Raw genomic sequence first — 14,816 nt, forward strand, 5'->3', positions numbered from 1 at the left:
GGGTGAGTAGAGTTTTTTGTTTCCTGGTTTCTAAGCCGTACTCACTCTCATCTTAGTCTTACCCTCTCAAAACTCTCTCGGTCCTCCCACCCACCGTACCCTTCTCTCATCACTTGGGCCATGTCTTTCATCCAAGATTTTTTTTTTTTTTTTTTACCCATGATTAATCGCCATCTCCAAGTGGTGAGAGAGTTGTAGGGCAGTGGCAGAAGTGGCAGAAGGAGAGAGATTTGAGAGGGCATGATCGAGGTTAAAAATCAGGAAAAAGTCAATCCTATTTTGAGTAGAGTTTTTTGTTTCTTGATATTTTACCACTTCTATCACTTAAAAGACACTAGTTTCCTGTTTTTCAGTTTCCTGATTTTTAGCAATTTCATCCTCATCTCCACTTGGAGACACTGATTTTTCATGAAAACAAATTCATGATAGCCAAACCGCCTTTACACACACTACTTTAACATAAAAATAAATAAATAAAATCATCGTAGCCAAACGTGCCCTTAGAATTTTATTGTACATGGAATATTTTTCCATTGAAAATACTAAACCCTTTCTCCTAGAAGGAAAGGGGGCGAATATCCGACTAACACAAAAACCAGTTTCCGGTCATGCTCCTCCTCCGACGCCGCTACACCCATCTTTCCCATCACCTCTCCCCTCCCCCGCTCACGTTAGCATCACCCCAAAAACAACCAAAACCAAAACCCCCTTCAAAACCCTCTCACTCAATCATTTCTCAACTAATAAACAAAAACCCAAATTGGTCTCCACACTTAGAATCCACCCTCTCTCCTCTCTGCTCCAATCTCTCCAAAACCCATCTTCTTAAAACCCTCCCTCTCATCAAATCCCCTTCCAAAGCCCTCAATTTCTTCAATTTTCTCCACAATTCCTTCCCCCATGATGACCAAACCTATCTTTCCATGCTTCAAATCCTCGCCCGTACTCACAATCTCAATGCCGCTCGTAATTTCCTCTTCAGTATAATCGGCAAGATCTCATCCAACGGTTCAGATCGTTTCTTCAATACCCTGATCCGGAGCTATGGCAAAGCCGGACTTCTTCGCGAGTCCGTTAGGGTTTTCAATAAGATGAAAGAGATTGGAGTTCCTCGGTCTGTTTTCTCCTTCAACAGTCTCTTGTCTGTTCTACTCCGCCGTGGCCGGACTGTTATGGCCAAGAAACTGTATGATGAGATGGTATTGTAAAATAACCAATTACTCCGAAAGCTTAAGCATGCTATTTAATTAACACTTCATACATTGCATTTTTTTTCTTTTTTTTAATATCAAGGAGTTGTTGGGTTTTGAATCATTGGCTCTGATACCACGTGTAAGAAGTAAAACCTCCTTACTACAAAGCTTAAGCTTAAGTTTAAGTTTTTAGAGATGGTGTTATTTAACTCTTTTTGGGAGGAGGGTGCATTTCTTTTAATGTTAAGGGGTTATTGGGTTTTGAATCAATGGCTCTGATACCATGTGTAAGAAGTAACATCCCATTACTAGAAGAGCTTAAGCTTAAGTTGTTAGAGATGGTGTTATTTAACTATTTTTGGGAGGAGGGTGAGGGTGCATTTTTTTTTTTAGAGGAATGATAGATGCAAGGGCCCTCTTTATGCAAGGGCGGGTGAAGGGCCCTTGAATAGATCCATGTCATTTTTAAAGTCGGTTGAGAAATTGAATTCCGTTACTCTTGATGATGTGGATCTATTCAAGGGCCCTTCTTCGGCCCTTGCATAAAGAGGGCCCTTGCATCTATCATTATATTAAGGAGTTATTGGGTTTTGAATCAATGGCTCTGATACAATGTGTAAGAAGTAACACCCCATTACTACAAAAGCTTAAGCTTAAGTTGTTAGAGATAATGTTATTTAACTCGTTTTGGGAGGAGGGTGCATTTTTTTTAAATATTAAGGACAACTTATGTTTTGAATCAATGGATCTGACACCATTGTATAAGAAGTAAGACCCAAATACTCCAAAAGCTTAAGGTTAAGTTGTTAGAGATGGTGTTGTTTAACTCTTTTAATATTAAGGAGTTATTGGGTTTTAAATCGATGGCTCTGATACCATGTGTAAAAAGTAACAAGCCATTACTCCACAAGCTTAAGTTGTTTAGAGATGGTGCTATTTAATCATTTATACTTCAACAGGTATCGGTGGACCGGATCTTGCCCGATGTCTACACGTTCAATACCCTGATCCGGGGTTTCTGTCTAAATTCAATGGTGGACGAGGGTTTCACGTTTTTCAAGGAAATGTCAAGATCCGGATGTGATCCAGATATTGTTACATATAACACGCTTGTGGATGGGCTCTGTCGGGCCGGGAAGGTTCGAATTGCACACAATCTCTTGAAGGGAATGAGGTCAAAGAGCTCCGAATTGAATCCGAATGTTATTACATATACAACTCTGATTAGAGGTTACTGCGAGAAGCAGTCTGTTGAGGAAGCATTGGAGATGTTTGATGAAATGCTAAGTAGAGGTTTGAAACCAAATGAAGTTACATACAATACCCTCATCCAAGGTCTATGTGAGGCTCAAAAATTGGATAAGATTAAGGAGATTTTGCAGGGTGTTAGTGATAGTGGGGAATTTAGACCAGATACATGTACTTTTAATACTTTGATGAATGCACATTGTAATGGAGGGAAGTTGGATGAGGCCATGAACATGTTTGATAAAATGTCCGATTTAAATGTGAAACCTGATTCTGCGACGTACTCTGTGCTGATTAGGAATTTATGTCAGAGAGGGGATTTCGAGAGAGCTGAGGAACTGCTTGATCAGCTTTTGGAGAGCGAAATTCTGCTTAAGAAAGAGGGGTGTGTTCCTCTAGTGGCTGCTTATAATCCTATGCTTGAATATTTATGTGCAGTGGGGAAGGCGGGAAAGGCGGAGAAGGTATTTAGGCAGTTATTGAAGAGGGGAACACAAGACCCTCCTTCGTTTAAGATATTGATCTTGGGGCACTGCAAGGAAGGTTCATTTCGAGGTGCGTATGAGATTTTGGTCTTGATGTTGAGGAGAGACTTTGTACCGGATATGGAGACGTATGATTATTTGATTGAGGGTTTTTTGCGTAAGGGAGAGTCGGATTTTGCTCTAAACACTTTGGAGAGGATGTTGAGAAGTGATCATCGTCCTAAAACATCGACTTTTCATTCTATACTCGCTGCTCTTATAAGAGATGGTTGTGCTCAAGAAGCTGCTAAACTTGTTACAGTGATGTTAGAGGGGAGAATTCGGCAAAACATCAATCTCTCAACGGATACCATTATCATTCTTTTCAAGAGTGGTATTAGGGATAACGCAATTGAGATTGTTACAGCTCTATATAGTAGTGGGTATTCGGTTAACATGGAGAAATTGGTTGGCTCCCTTTGTCAGGATAGTAAATTCTTAGAGGCGCGAGAACTTTTGCTATTTAGTTTGGAGAAGCATCAAAATTTAGATGCTGAACTTTATAACACAGTGATTAAGGGTCTTTGTAAAATTCGGAAAGCTCAGGATGCATTTTCTTTGTTCTATGAATTCACAGAAAAAGGATTCAGGCCTTTCTTGACTTGCTTGAAAGAATTGGTGATCTCCCTCAAAGCAGATAGAAGATTAAAAGAAGCAGATTTTGTTTCTAAACAGATAACTTACAGGATTCAAGACCAGTAAAGAGAAATTGATATCTGCATGTGTTGAGCATTTATTGAAATTTCGTTGCTTTATAATTCATTTGCCCATTCCTATGTGGGGAGGGAGTGCAAATATATTAATGATGAGATGCTGTAGTCTTTTGGAGAGCTAAGATGGTGAGGTTTAGGTTCAACATTTCAGACCTTTTATGGGTTAACAATGCAGGCAACACAGCTAAGATTTCTACCAGACGATTGAGGCGATTAGAGAATTGATGCGGATATTGCAACCCCAACTCAATCATATGCGAAGATCGGCGAACTCAATGGCCAACGCCCTGACTAAAGAGGGGGCCTATCTTGCTGAAGCTCGTATTTTAAACCATCTCCAATCCGAGAATATCGCTTAAATTTTTGGCTTTTGTATTGTATGTCGGGCCGAGGGCCATCGTTTCTGGGTTGTATACCGCGGGACATCTTGTCCCCTGTCTTTGAGTTTTAGTGGGAATAAAATCGTTTTGTTACCTATAAAAAAAACAGGGGTAAGATTTCTGGAGTTCAATGTTATTATCGTTATTTTGGTTTTGATAACATAAGGCGTCTGATGAAGCGATACATATATTGTAGTTGTCGGAGATGTCACATGGATGTACATTTCTTGAAGGGCAAGATATATCAAACATCTAACCATTATTTGGGTGAAATATATTGTTCCAAGGACTAACCTACTTTGGTTGTCTAGTGGTGTGTGCATCTCATTCATAGACAAATCTTCTTTTTAGAGTTCTAGTGGGAATGAACCTTCCTATTTTCAAGGGTATCTCTGCGACTTCTTTCACAGATTCTACTGAGGGATCCAGATGAGCAGTTATTGTGAGGAGCATCTTCGTCTCTAGTGAGACTCTCCTCTTGGGTTTTTGAAGTTGAATTTTGACAGTTTGGGTCTTGGCAGAGAAAGACTCCCCTGGGTTAAATGAGCTGTTTTTTGAACTATTGGTGAGAAAAATTCCAACAACGCCGAGGTCTAAACGCTTCTTTATAGAATCCTCTTACATCAGACTCAGTTGGATCACCTTATAATTGATGGTAACTCTCTTAATGTAGTCTGGTGGGTGAGAGATTCATAGATGCTTCTTTATAGAATCCTCTTACATCAGACTCAGTTGGATCACCTTATAATTGATGGTAACTCTCTTAATGTAGTCTGGTGGGTGAGAGATTCATAGATGTTATCGAGGATATTTTTGACGTGATTGTGGGTCATGCCAAGGAGATTCAAAATGTTTGGCGATATAACAATAGTGATATGTACTGTGCTTCTTCGGGTGTTGACAGCTTTGTGATATTAAAAGGTTGCTCCATTGTGACCTGGTGGTCACGGGTTTGAGTCATTAATATATTTACGGGCTAATATATTTCAAAGGGTGAGCCTTGACACTCTCTGAACCCGTTTGATTCTTAAAGCACTCCACTTCTCTTGAGATCAACAATAGGAGCTTCCCAAAGGATTTCAGGAAAAAAAAAATAGTCAAAATCTCTTCTAGAAATGTTACTTTCTTTTTTTTTGAATGGTCTAAAAATGTTACTTTCTATTCTAACATTTTCTAATCATAAACCATTCCTGCTTCAACCATCCTAGTTACACTAGAAGATTAAAAGAAGCGGATTTTGTTTCTTAACGGATAACTTATAGGATTCAAGACCAATAAAGAGCATTTTACAGCTGCGTGTGTTCAGCATTTATTGAAATTTTGCTTTGTATGAACATATCTTGAAGGGATATATCAAACACCCTACTATTTGGATGAACATAGTGTGTTGCAAGAACTAACATTATATTGGTGACTTTTTTTGCAGGTCTTAGGAGGAGGATTAAGATGAGCAGATGTAGTGAGGAATGTCCTCATCTCAGGTGGGAAATACATGGCAAATTCAAAGGAAAACAAAATTGACAAATCTTAGATAGACTTGCCATTGCAAGCATTTTGCTGCTGCCGCGTCTGTAAAAGAATTCAAAATCTTTACAATGATTTTACTCACATCTTATTCACCCAACTCGCATTCAAATTAAAATGCGTGCAGGGAGATTCATACAAAATTTTCATCCCTCACCAGATCCTCACCAAACAGAAAAGAAATTCTCTCCACCATCCAAGAATCTCTACCACCATTTCTCTGTTCCGTTTCAGGCAGTAGCTTAGATCTACACAAGGGACATGTCATCTGGTCTTGATCCACCCACTTATCTAGGCATCCTACATGAAAAGCATGTGAACAATTGGACAGCTCTCTGATCTCATGCTTCCAATCCAAACAATTCAAGCAAATGGCACAAATGGGTTCTTTTTCGCCTTCGCGGGTACCCAATCTCTCGAAGAAATCTGCGAATTGTACAATCGGAAGTCTCTCTTTGATCGAATCTGATGCGATTGACGACAAAGAAGAATACTGATGATCCTCTATTGAAAACTGATCCCCTTGATCTTCCCAAGAAGGCGTCTGATCGGACGGATCAAATAGACCCAGATAAAAGAAGGCCAACCTAACCATGAACCTGATTTGGGCCAAGAAGGTAAACAGATCTACAACAGCTTTTGGCAATAGAGTGCCATAAGAAACAGAAGGGAAACCCATGAGAATTAGAGAAGGAAGAGGTTGGAATAAGCAAAATAGAAAGGATTTGGGTTGACAGAAAGAGGAGAAAGGCAAGGAGAATTGTTGTTGGTTTGTTGAATGAGGAGAAGAGGGAGAGCAGATTGGTGGAGAAGATGTCTACTTGTAGGCAATTTTGGGAGGTTGGGATTGGCTAAGCTAAAAAGCAAAAGATAGGGGTGGCGTGGAAAACCAAGGTGCTAATAGTATAATAACAAACTCAAAGGAATGGTTTTTTACACGTATGCAAGTGCAAGACGGCAGAAAACTTTATCTAAAATTGCCTACTTTTTCTAGAGATCATGTCACCGCCTTGCTCGAAAGGGTTGGTGGATGTTCTTTAATATGAAAACCCAAATTAAGGGTAAAAGATATGGTTGAGATCCTTGTGGATGAAATTAGTATCTAGCAAAAATGGTGGGAGGGCACCACCTTATGCTTGGTTTTGGTGGAGATGTGGGACTCACCTCTACAAATGATGAGGTGTAAAATGGTGGTGGGCTCCACGCTATGTATGGTGGAGATGGTGGGACCCATCCATCAAAACACGAGGTGTAAAATGATGGGCTGCCAAGGGTTTGTGGGGAGATGGTAGTCCCACCCATGTGTGTAAAATAGTGGGCCCCCCCCCCCTTTAAAACTTGTGGTGTAAGTTTATCTTGAAATTATCTTGTCCTCCGTTGGTATTATTATATCCATGAACAAAATTCTGTGAATAGAGAATAACTAATCTGCCCAAGGATAAAGCTTTGATCAACCACCTTAGGTGACAATTTGAACGGAGATTGTTCAGGCGCCAAGTTCAAGGGCCTCTTTGAAAATGTCTGAAAATTACTTGCATAAAATCCTAAGGGAGATGATATTATCACTCCCTCTGCACAACGCATTCGCTCCCTTACAACTAGGGGTGGCAACGGTTCGGTTTGCCGAACATGCTTACCTCCAAACTGAAACCGAATGAACCGAAACCGAACATGCTTAACTCTAAACTGAAACCGAGACCAAACCAAACGGAACCGATGAAAAGGGGCGCATTTATCATTGTCCAAACCGAAACCAAACTAAAACCGGACCGAACCAATCATATGTTTAGTTCTACCGAACTGAAACCGAAATGAAAGTTGAAACTGAATTTTCGGTTCAGTACGGATGATTTTGCCACCCCTACTTATAACGTGAACAGTGGGCAACTTTAACGCTTTTTGACGTCAAATCACGTTAAAAAGGGGGGCAAATGCCTACTGCAGGGGGTGAAAATATCATCGCCCAATCTTAAACGTAGATAGTTTTGTAAATGATGACTATGATAGTTCCAAAAATGATTCAAGTAATTAGTTCCTAAAGGCCTTAATTTAAAGATCAAATTAAAATAGGGTGGCAGATATCTGCACTACCATATTTTGATAACGGCACTAGTCACATTGTTTTACACTTATTCAAGTGGCTTTTCAGGGCTATTACAATACCTAAGATTTGTGGTCAATGGAGTCACACGGTCTGATGCATCCAAAAGATCTAGATAACGGACAGGATTTGGGCTTAACTTGCGGATTCGATCCGTGTCCATTGGATCAATATCCTATGGTCTGAATTATTTGTAATTGTAGCCTAGAGCGTCCTAGATTCAAATGGAAGGCATCAATGTAAGGAAATACAATTCATATTGTTGTTTATTTATGTCTATTCACGACACACATTTCGTAATCTTTAAAAAGTTGCTCAAATGACAAATAATTTTTCATTTTCCCACTTTTCTTTTCCATGACAATTCTCCCCTCACTCTCAAGTTTCTTCCTTTTTGCCTCATCTAACCTTAAAGCTTAAGCTTGAATTGTGTAGGACCTAGGACAATCGATAGACGATCCGATTTGAAATGGATAGCGCTTAGATTAAAAATGTAGGATTCAAAAAAGAAACGGGAAATGAATTCTATGCTCCAATGTTTTGATAAACATGCGCGCTTTTGACGTGTAGTATTTAACAGGCTGTCAGAGGAATATTACAATTCTCAAAAAGCTCTTAAAATGAAAACAATATTATCCCTAGTGCCATTACTCCTACTTCTGCAGCCATCGGTTTGCACTTTTAACCGATATGGGAAGCGGCATCGGTTGATGAATGGTTATACAATAGTGGTCCTTACGAACTAATTGTTCTACACTCTTTTTTTAGCACAGTATGATGAAAGTTGTAAGCTGTGTTCAGAGGAAAGTTATTGTCTATCGTTGGCCTCTATGGTAGAATCAGTTGGGGAGGCCTGAGAGGCGGGGGTTTACCCTATGGCATTGATAAGATCCTTAGCCGATACAAAGGTATATGATAGCACCCAATTTTTCCGATTCTGCAGTTCGACCTATGATGATAATTCATAGACATTGATAAGATCCTTTCATTTAGCAGCACCTTAGGACGGCATAGCATTAACGTGAATGGCGAGGTTCAAACGTGGAGGACCAAAGCTCACCCTCACGGGATCGCGACCCTTTGTCCCTGCCATTGTAGCACGTGTGTCGCCCAGGGCATAAGGGGCATGATGACTTGATGTCATCCTTACCTTCCTCCGGCTTATCACCACCCTTAAAATACTACACGACAAACATGTGGAGCGCATGTTTATCCAAACATTGGAGCGCTGAAATCATTTCCCTTAAAAAAACTCTCCAAATTGATTCCAATCAAAGGAATCCGAATAGATCGTGACCAAGACATAGGTCATAGGTGGATCCGATTCGAAGTGGATTCATTGACATCCTTACTCCAGATGGTATCAACATCCAACCATAAAAAGTGATAAACAAAAGTTAATAGTGCCATTATCAAAATATAGTAGTGTGGATAGCAGTCACCTTAAAATAATCTTATTTACAACTAATGACCAGTTTTGGTAGAATAGGTAACTACTTCCAAAACTTGATTTAAGCAATATCTATTGGGATCTCAAATGCCTACGCGAGTACTTAAAGGCTACACATGTTGGGAAATGGCAATATCATGTTTTGATAACGTGGAGAATCGCGGTGTCCTTTATTATCTAACCAGCTATAAAACAAAGGCTGTTACAATTCCCCAAAAGCTCTAAGAAGCCAATTAAAAAAGATAAGACAAGTGATTTCGTCCCATTATCAAAACATGGTAGTGCGAATATCAGTGGTCTTGAAAGCCAGTTATTATTTTGGTAATTTTTTGATGGGATTTGCTATGAACCATCGTGGAAGGCATTTCACGGGCCGGCTGTTGCTTGAGAGAGCAGCCACATAGGCTCACTTTTTAATAGATTTTGTCTTATTCATTTAATTCATCTGAGGTGGCGGCAGTCTCATGCAACAGCCGGCCCGTGAAATGCCTTCTATGATGGTCTCTAGCAATCCATTTTTTTGTAGTATCAATATGTTAAGATGAATGATAAATTGAAGATGGTCTCTAGCAATCCATTTTTTATAGTACCAATATGTTAAGATGAATGATAAATTGAAGAGCGCCGTTGCAAAAACTAGCTACAAGGACACCCCCATTGGTCCATCTCCACAAAGTTCATTTATAAGGGCACAGAAAAATATGAAACAAATAAAAATATAGGAATTGTATACTCTGTGGCCCCAAGTAGGCAACCCAAAAGGGGCGGATGAATTGGGTTTTCAAACATTTTGCTCTTTTTGAAGATTAATTAACAAATTTAAAGCAAAGAAAAATCAACAATTAAAATTAAGAAGATACAAACTCAAGCACCAAAGAGTTGAGAAGGAAAGAGTAAGAATGCATCGAGATTTTTATAGTGGTTCGGTCCAAACCCTGACCTACATGCACTCCACGAATATCCCCTTCGTGGCTTCCACTATCCGAATTTCTTACGGGCGAAGTCCAAGCCGTTTACAAGCTTTACTCCCAAAGCTTCTTCCCGAGGTTGATCCCGTGCCTCGTTCACGATCCCCAAGCTCGTCTTCAAGGGTCTTCCGGGCACCCTCCACCGTCCACCGATTACAAAGATGAAGAATCAAAGCCTTTCTCTAAGGCAAATTGCAACAATAAGCTCACTAAAATCACAAGGGTTTTAATAACTCAATTAAGTGTTCAATTAGTGTTTAAGAGTGTGTGTTCATTGGTTAAGAGGGGTAGAACCCCATTAATTTATGTACTCAAACAAGGCCAAAAACAGACGTTATGCCTTCTAACAGCTAATTTTTGAGTATTCGTATTAAAAAGCTAGAGAAACATGATTTGGTTGACTGAACCTGCCTTCGGTCAACCGAAGCCACTGGGTTTTTTTTATTTTGGGGCTAGTCGACCTGCATATCCAATGTAGGCTTTTGGATGCTCCAACGAGAAGTGACTCGTGCCAAGTTTATGGAGTAAAAAAAGGAAGGGGCAAACCGAAAACAACTTGGGTAGAAACAATGAGGAAATAGTTGATGGCTAGGAACATAATAGAGAACATGACCATGGATAGGAGAGAATGGAAGAAAATGATCCATGCATGTAGACAACCCCAACTAGTGTCGGGATTACTTAGTCAATTTGAGCGGGATAGATCTTTTCACCTTCTTCATGAAAATTTTCTAAATGATTCATTAGCCGACCCCAACTAGTTTGGGACAAAAGCTTAGTTGAGTTGAGTTGGCCTTTGGTCGACCAAGCTCACTTTTGCATTTGGACTTTGGCCCCTTTAATTCCCTTAATATATTCAACTTGTTTTAAGTTAATTTGAGTGCCTCTAAGTAGGATCTTAGTGGGGGATTAAATTTTTACAACTTAATTCAAAAAGATTTGATTTTTGTGGACAAATATCTTCTTCTTCTCATGGATCTTCTTTTTCAATCTTCAACTCCCTTAGTCTTCAAGATTGCTTCAAGCCTTGATCCATATTCCTTGATTTCGATCCTTGAATCATTGACTAAAATCCTTAAGTAAACATCAACTCATTAGTATAACAAAATTACACAAGAAATCAACTTGTGTTTGGAATCATCAAAACAAGATTAGAAGAGTTCCAACGGTTGAACCATTGGGCGTACAGGAACAATAAATGTAGTTTGTTGAGAAGGACAGACACCTTGGTAGATGGTTTTTTGCAAGGGGTTTGTCATTCCTTGTAAGTTAATCATGGTTTTAAATTTCGACTGAAATCTGTCGTGTTTCGGTCGGGATTGACACCGAAACGTCAAAAACCCGAAATGGTATTTTATTTATTCCGAAATTTCAGAACTTAGGTCAAAATTTTGTTTTTTCCAAAATTTCGTCCGAAATTCCAAAATTTCACCCAAAAACCCTGTATTTTTTAATTAATTAAATATTTTACAGAAATTTTGACAAAAATTACCAAAATTTCGGCCGAAATTTGGTATCGAATAAAATAATGTTTTTATTTTTTCGCCGGATTTCGGTGGGGTCCGAAACGGGTACCTAAACCGAAATTTAAAACCATGAAGATAATTACCCAATAGGAATGTGAAAATGACATATTTCTCCTTGTTAGTGGCACCCCTTTCCACTAAAAAAATCATATCCTGTCAACATTATGAGGAGATAACTTAGGGTCATGTCATGGCTTTGAATTGCATCACACTTTGTTCTTTTCGTCCACGTAAGTACCATCAATGACCTAACAAAATGCTTTTTGTATAAAGCATTTTTAAGTAAATCCATCTTCAACAGTAAACGAGCAACCACCAAAAGCACTTTTCTTTTTCTTATCTGACACGTAGACGAGTTACTAAACTCGGCTATGGTGACATCCACGTGCCACTGAGTCGACAAATCCTCGGTGGAAAGTGAGGTGGCTCCCAACTGGATTAGGTTCTACAAATTGCTGACGCGGTAACGTGTTGTTTTGTGCTTTTTCTCTGTCTCTTAACCGGTAACGCGTGAAGATTTTGGGGTCTTCCAGAGTAGTAAAAGGGAAAAAGAAAAGTGGTTTTTGCAAATGAAGTCTTCTACTTTGCTTTATTTGCAAAAACAGTCTCTTTGTTTGGCAATTTGCAAAGAGAGTCATCACATTTGAGTGAATTTTGCAAATCAGGTCATAACATTGCCATCTATTTGTGACCACAATACCCACTGTGGATTGTTTTCAACTCATAAAATGACCAAGATACCCTTGATGCTCAGTAAAATGCTTCGATAGGGTGTGTCCCACCAACTCAACTCAAACCCATGCATCAAGCGGGGCCCGTCATTTTGCCTCATTTTTGATAGGGTAGGTCCCGCGATCTCCACCGTAGCTCATGAATAGGGTGAAGCCCACCATTTACACCTCATGTTTTAATGGGTGGGCCCATAAAGTCTTTGACCATGATGGGTAGTTCGGTCTTTTTACAAGTTTTGTATTTTCACTTATAAGGACAATTTGGTTATTTTAGGAGAAAAAAAACAATCCACGGTGGGTACTGTGGTGTTTTGATGGCATGACGTGATTTGCAAAATTCACTCAAATGTGATGACTCTCTTAACAAATTGTCAAAATGGAAGACTGTTTCTGCAAATAAAGAAAAGTAGATGGCTTCTTTTGTAAAAACCCTAAAAGGAAAAGGGCAAAAAAAAAAAGATATCTTGACCCCACCAAGTCTTTTTTTAGTACTGCATTCTTTTAAACGTCTAAGATTTTTATTCGGGAAATGGTATTTCCATCCTCTTTACATGCATTGAACCACTGTTTCTGAAGATGACATGGTATTTCCGCCCCCATTTACATGCATTGCACCACAATTAGGGGGGCTGTTCCATTGTATCACTTCACATAGAAAATCAACCGGATATTTTTTTAACCAGGTGTTCAGTGGTCATCCTCATTCCCCAAGCCACACTGGATTCAAACAGGTTTCCATTTTAGATGACGTATGACTGGTGACAACTCTCTCTCTCGTGTTCAGCTCTCATTCTAGTGCCTCCGTCTGACTTGAATGTCAAAGGGTTGTCGCGAGTGATCTTAACCCTCTGTCTCTAACCACATGTTGTAGGTCAAGGCAATCTCCCTGTCTTTGGAACCGGATAGCAGGTGGGACCCAGTGCATCAGGACCTTTCGCACTCTCGCCCAGATTCGAGCAGCTTCATAATCCATTCTCTTTAGCTTGCCAAATCCTCCGTTTCAGACAGATTACTAGCTTGCCTAATCTGTAGGCTTGATATTTCTGATTGTTGTCTCTTCGACATCCAATCAACATATGCTTCTAGACATTGACAGAGTCCAAAACCGATTATTGGACAAATAATCACTTTTAAAGTTCTGTTGGTTTCGATTATGACAACAGTGGAAAACCAATTATTGGACTCGAAATTAAAAGTAATTTCGAGCCCAATAATTGGTTTTGGACTCACAATCGGTTGTCTAAATCTAAAACGAACAGGGCCTTATTTTTACTCAATTATCGTCTCCTCCCAACTAGAGGTGGGTCATTTTGTAGGCTTTTAATCTCAGCAGTCAAAATCCAATGGACGCTCCAGATGTGCGCCTCATTGCAGTTTGAGTGAGGTCGCACCCCTACTGTAGCATGTAACTCACAGTCTGGACAGCCGGAAACCGATTCCTATTCTAATTCCCTTGTAAACAGAATGGAAAAAAATAAAAATTTAATTAAAAAAAATTCTAATAAAAAATCCACACCAACCTGAGTGGAATCAGAAAACCATCTCTTGGAGCTGGAAATATATTATGTCATTTTTTCCCTCTTTAATTCCACCCCAATGACAGATTCCGTTCATTTTCTCGAACCAAATACCGGAATCTGGCAGAATCAGAATCGACGCTGATTCCAGTACCTGATACCGACAACCCAAATACATTAATTTCCAAAAGCTAATCACTTTCTAATCGGAATAAGTGTTATAATAGAGCGCGGAGTGCCATTACCGGAACAATGGAGTGATAATATTCTTTTCCATAATAAGAGAATCACCTCTAGGAATTCCCTAGACATAGAGGATAGACAATAAAATGGTGGGGGCACAAAATACAGCTATCAATGGTTAGCAGTAAATAGCTTGTTAAGCAACATGCAATTTGATCATCAATCAAAAGAATCATGTAGAGGAGCATGATATGAAGGCAAAATTTGTAACAAAACGAATAAAATCTATGAAAGATAAGAATAAAGTTGTTTAGGTTAACCCTAAAAGAAGCCCTAAAAACACAATCAAAAGCACCCTCTAAGCATTTCTAGCCCAAATCATGATATCCTTGTTCAATGATAAAGTTTGCAAAGAAAAAAGCAATATACAGAGAACTGATAACTAATACTCTCTATTAACTTTGAAAGATCTCCTTTTTAGCATGAATATTAGTTATTAGAGAAATATTAACTCTCAACTTGTCTAAGTTGAGGGTTAAGGTGAGGAATATGCACAATTAATGGAGGCATAGTGGATTTATGATCTTAGGAAAATAGGAGGGAAATACTTCATCACGAAATTTCAGGCCACCCCAGATAGAAGAGAAACCAGGAGAGCTTTTAGCAGCCTCCTACAACTAATTGTCAGTTTAAGCAGGGAATCAAGGTTTAAGAGTAACACACATTTCATTCAACGTATGAAGCTTTTTCCGTTTTCC

At 39.2% G+C, this 14,816-nt stretch overlaps 2 protein-coding genes across 2 annotated transcripts; one reads left to right on the forward strand and one right to left on the reverse strand.

Annotated features, from left to right (window-relative positions):
* Positions 1-464: 464 nt before the first annotated feature.
* On the forward strand, positions 465-4,183 carry LOC143876193 (Tetratricopeptide repeat (TPR)-like superfamily protein). The gene is made up of 2 exons (XM_077377890.1): positions 465-1,199; positions 2,153-4,183. The coding sequence occupies exons 1-2, from the start codon at positions 609-611 to the stop codon at positions 3,665-3,667; spliced, it is 2,106 nt and encodes a 701-aa protein (XP_077234005.1). The 5' UTR covers positions 465-608; the 3' UTR covers positions 3,668-4,183.
* Positions 4,184-5,565: 1,382 nt separating this feature from the next.
* Positions 5,566-6,445, reverse strand: LOC143876202 (brassinosteroid-responsive RING protein 1-like). The gene has a single exon (XM_077377902.1). It carries the CDS (start codon positions 6,259-6,261, stop codon positions 5,716-5,718), a length of 546 nt encoding a protein of 181 aa, XP_077234017.1. The 5' UTR covers positions 6,262-6,445; the 3' UTR covers positions 5,566-5,715.
* Between the last annotated feature and the right edge of the window lie 8,371 nt (positions 6,446-14,816).

Source organism: Tasmannia lanceolata, unplaced genomic scaffold, assembly GCF_043159265.1.
Source record: "Tasmannia lanceolata isolate RefF3 unplaced genomic scaffold, GAP_Taslan_0.1 ptg000002l, whole genome shotgun sequence".
Taxonomy (NCBI): Eukaryota; Viridiplantae; Streptophyta; class Magnoliopsida; order Canellales; family Winteraceae; genus Tasmannia; species Tasmannia lanceolata.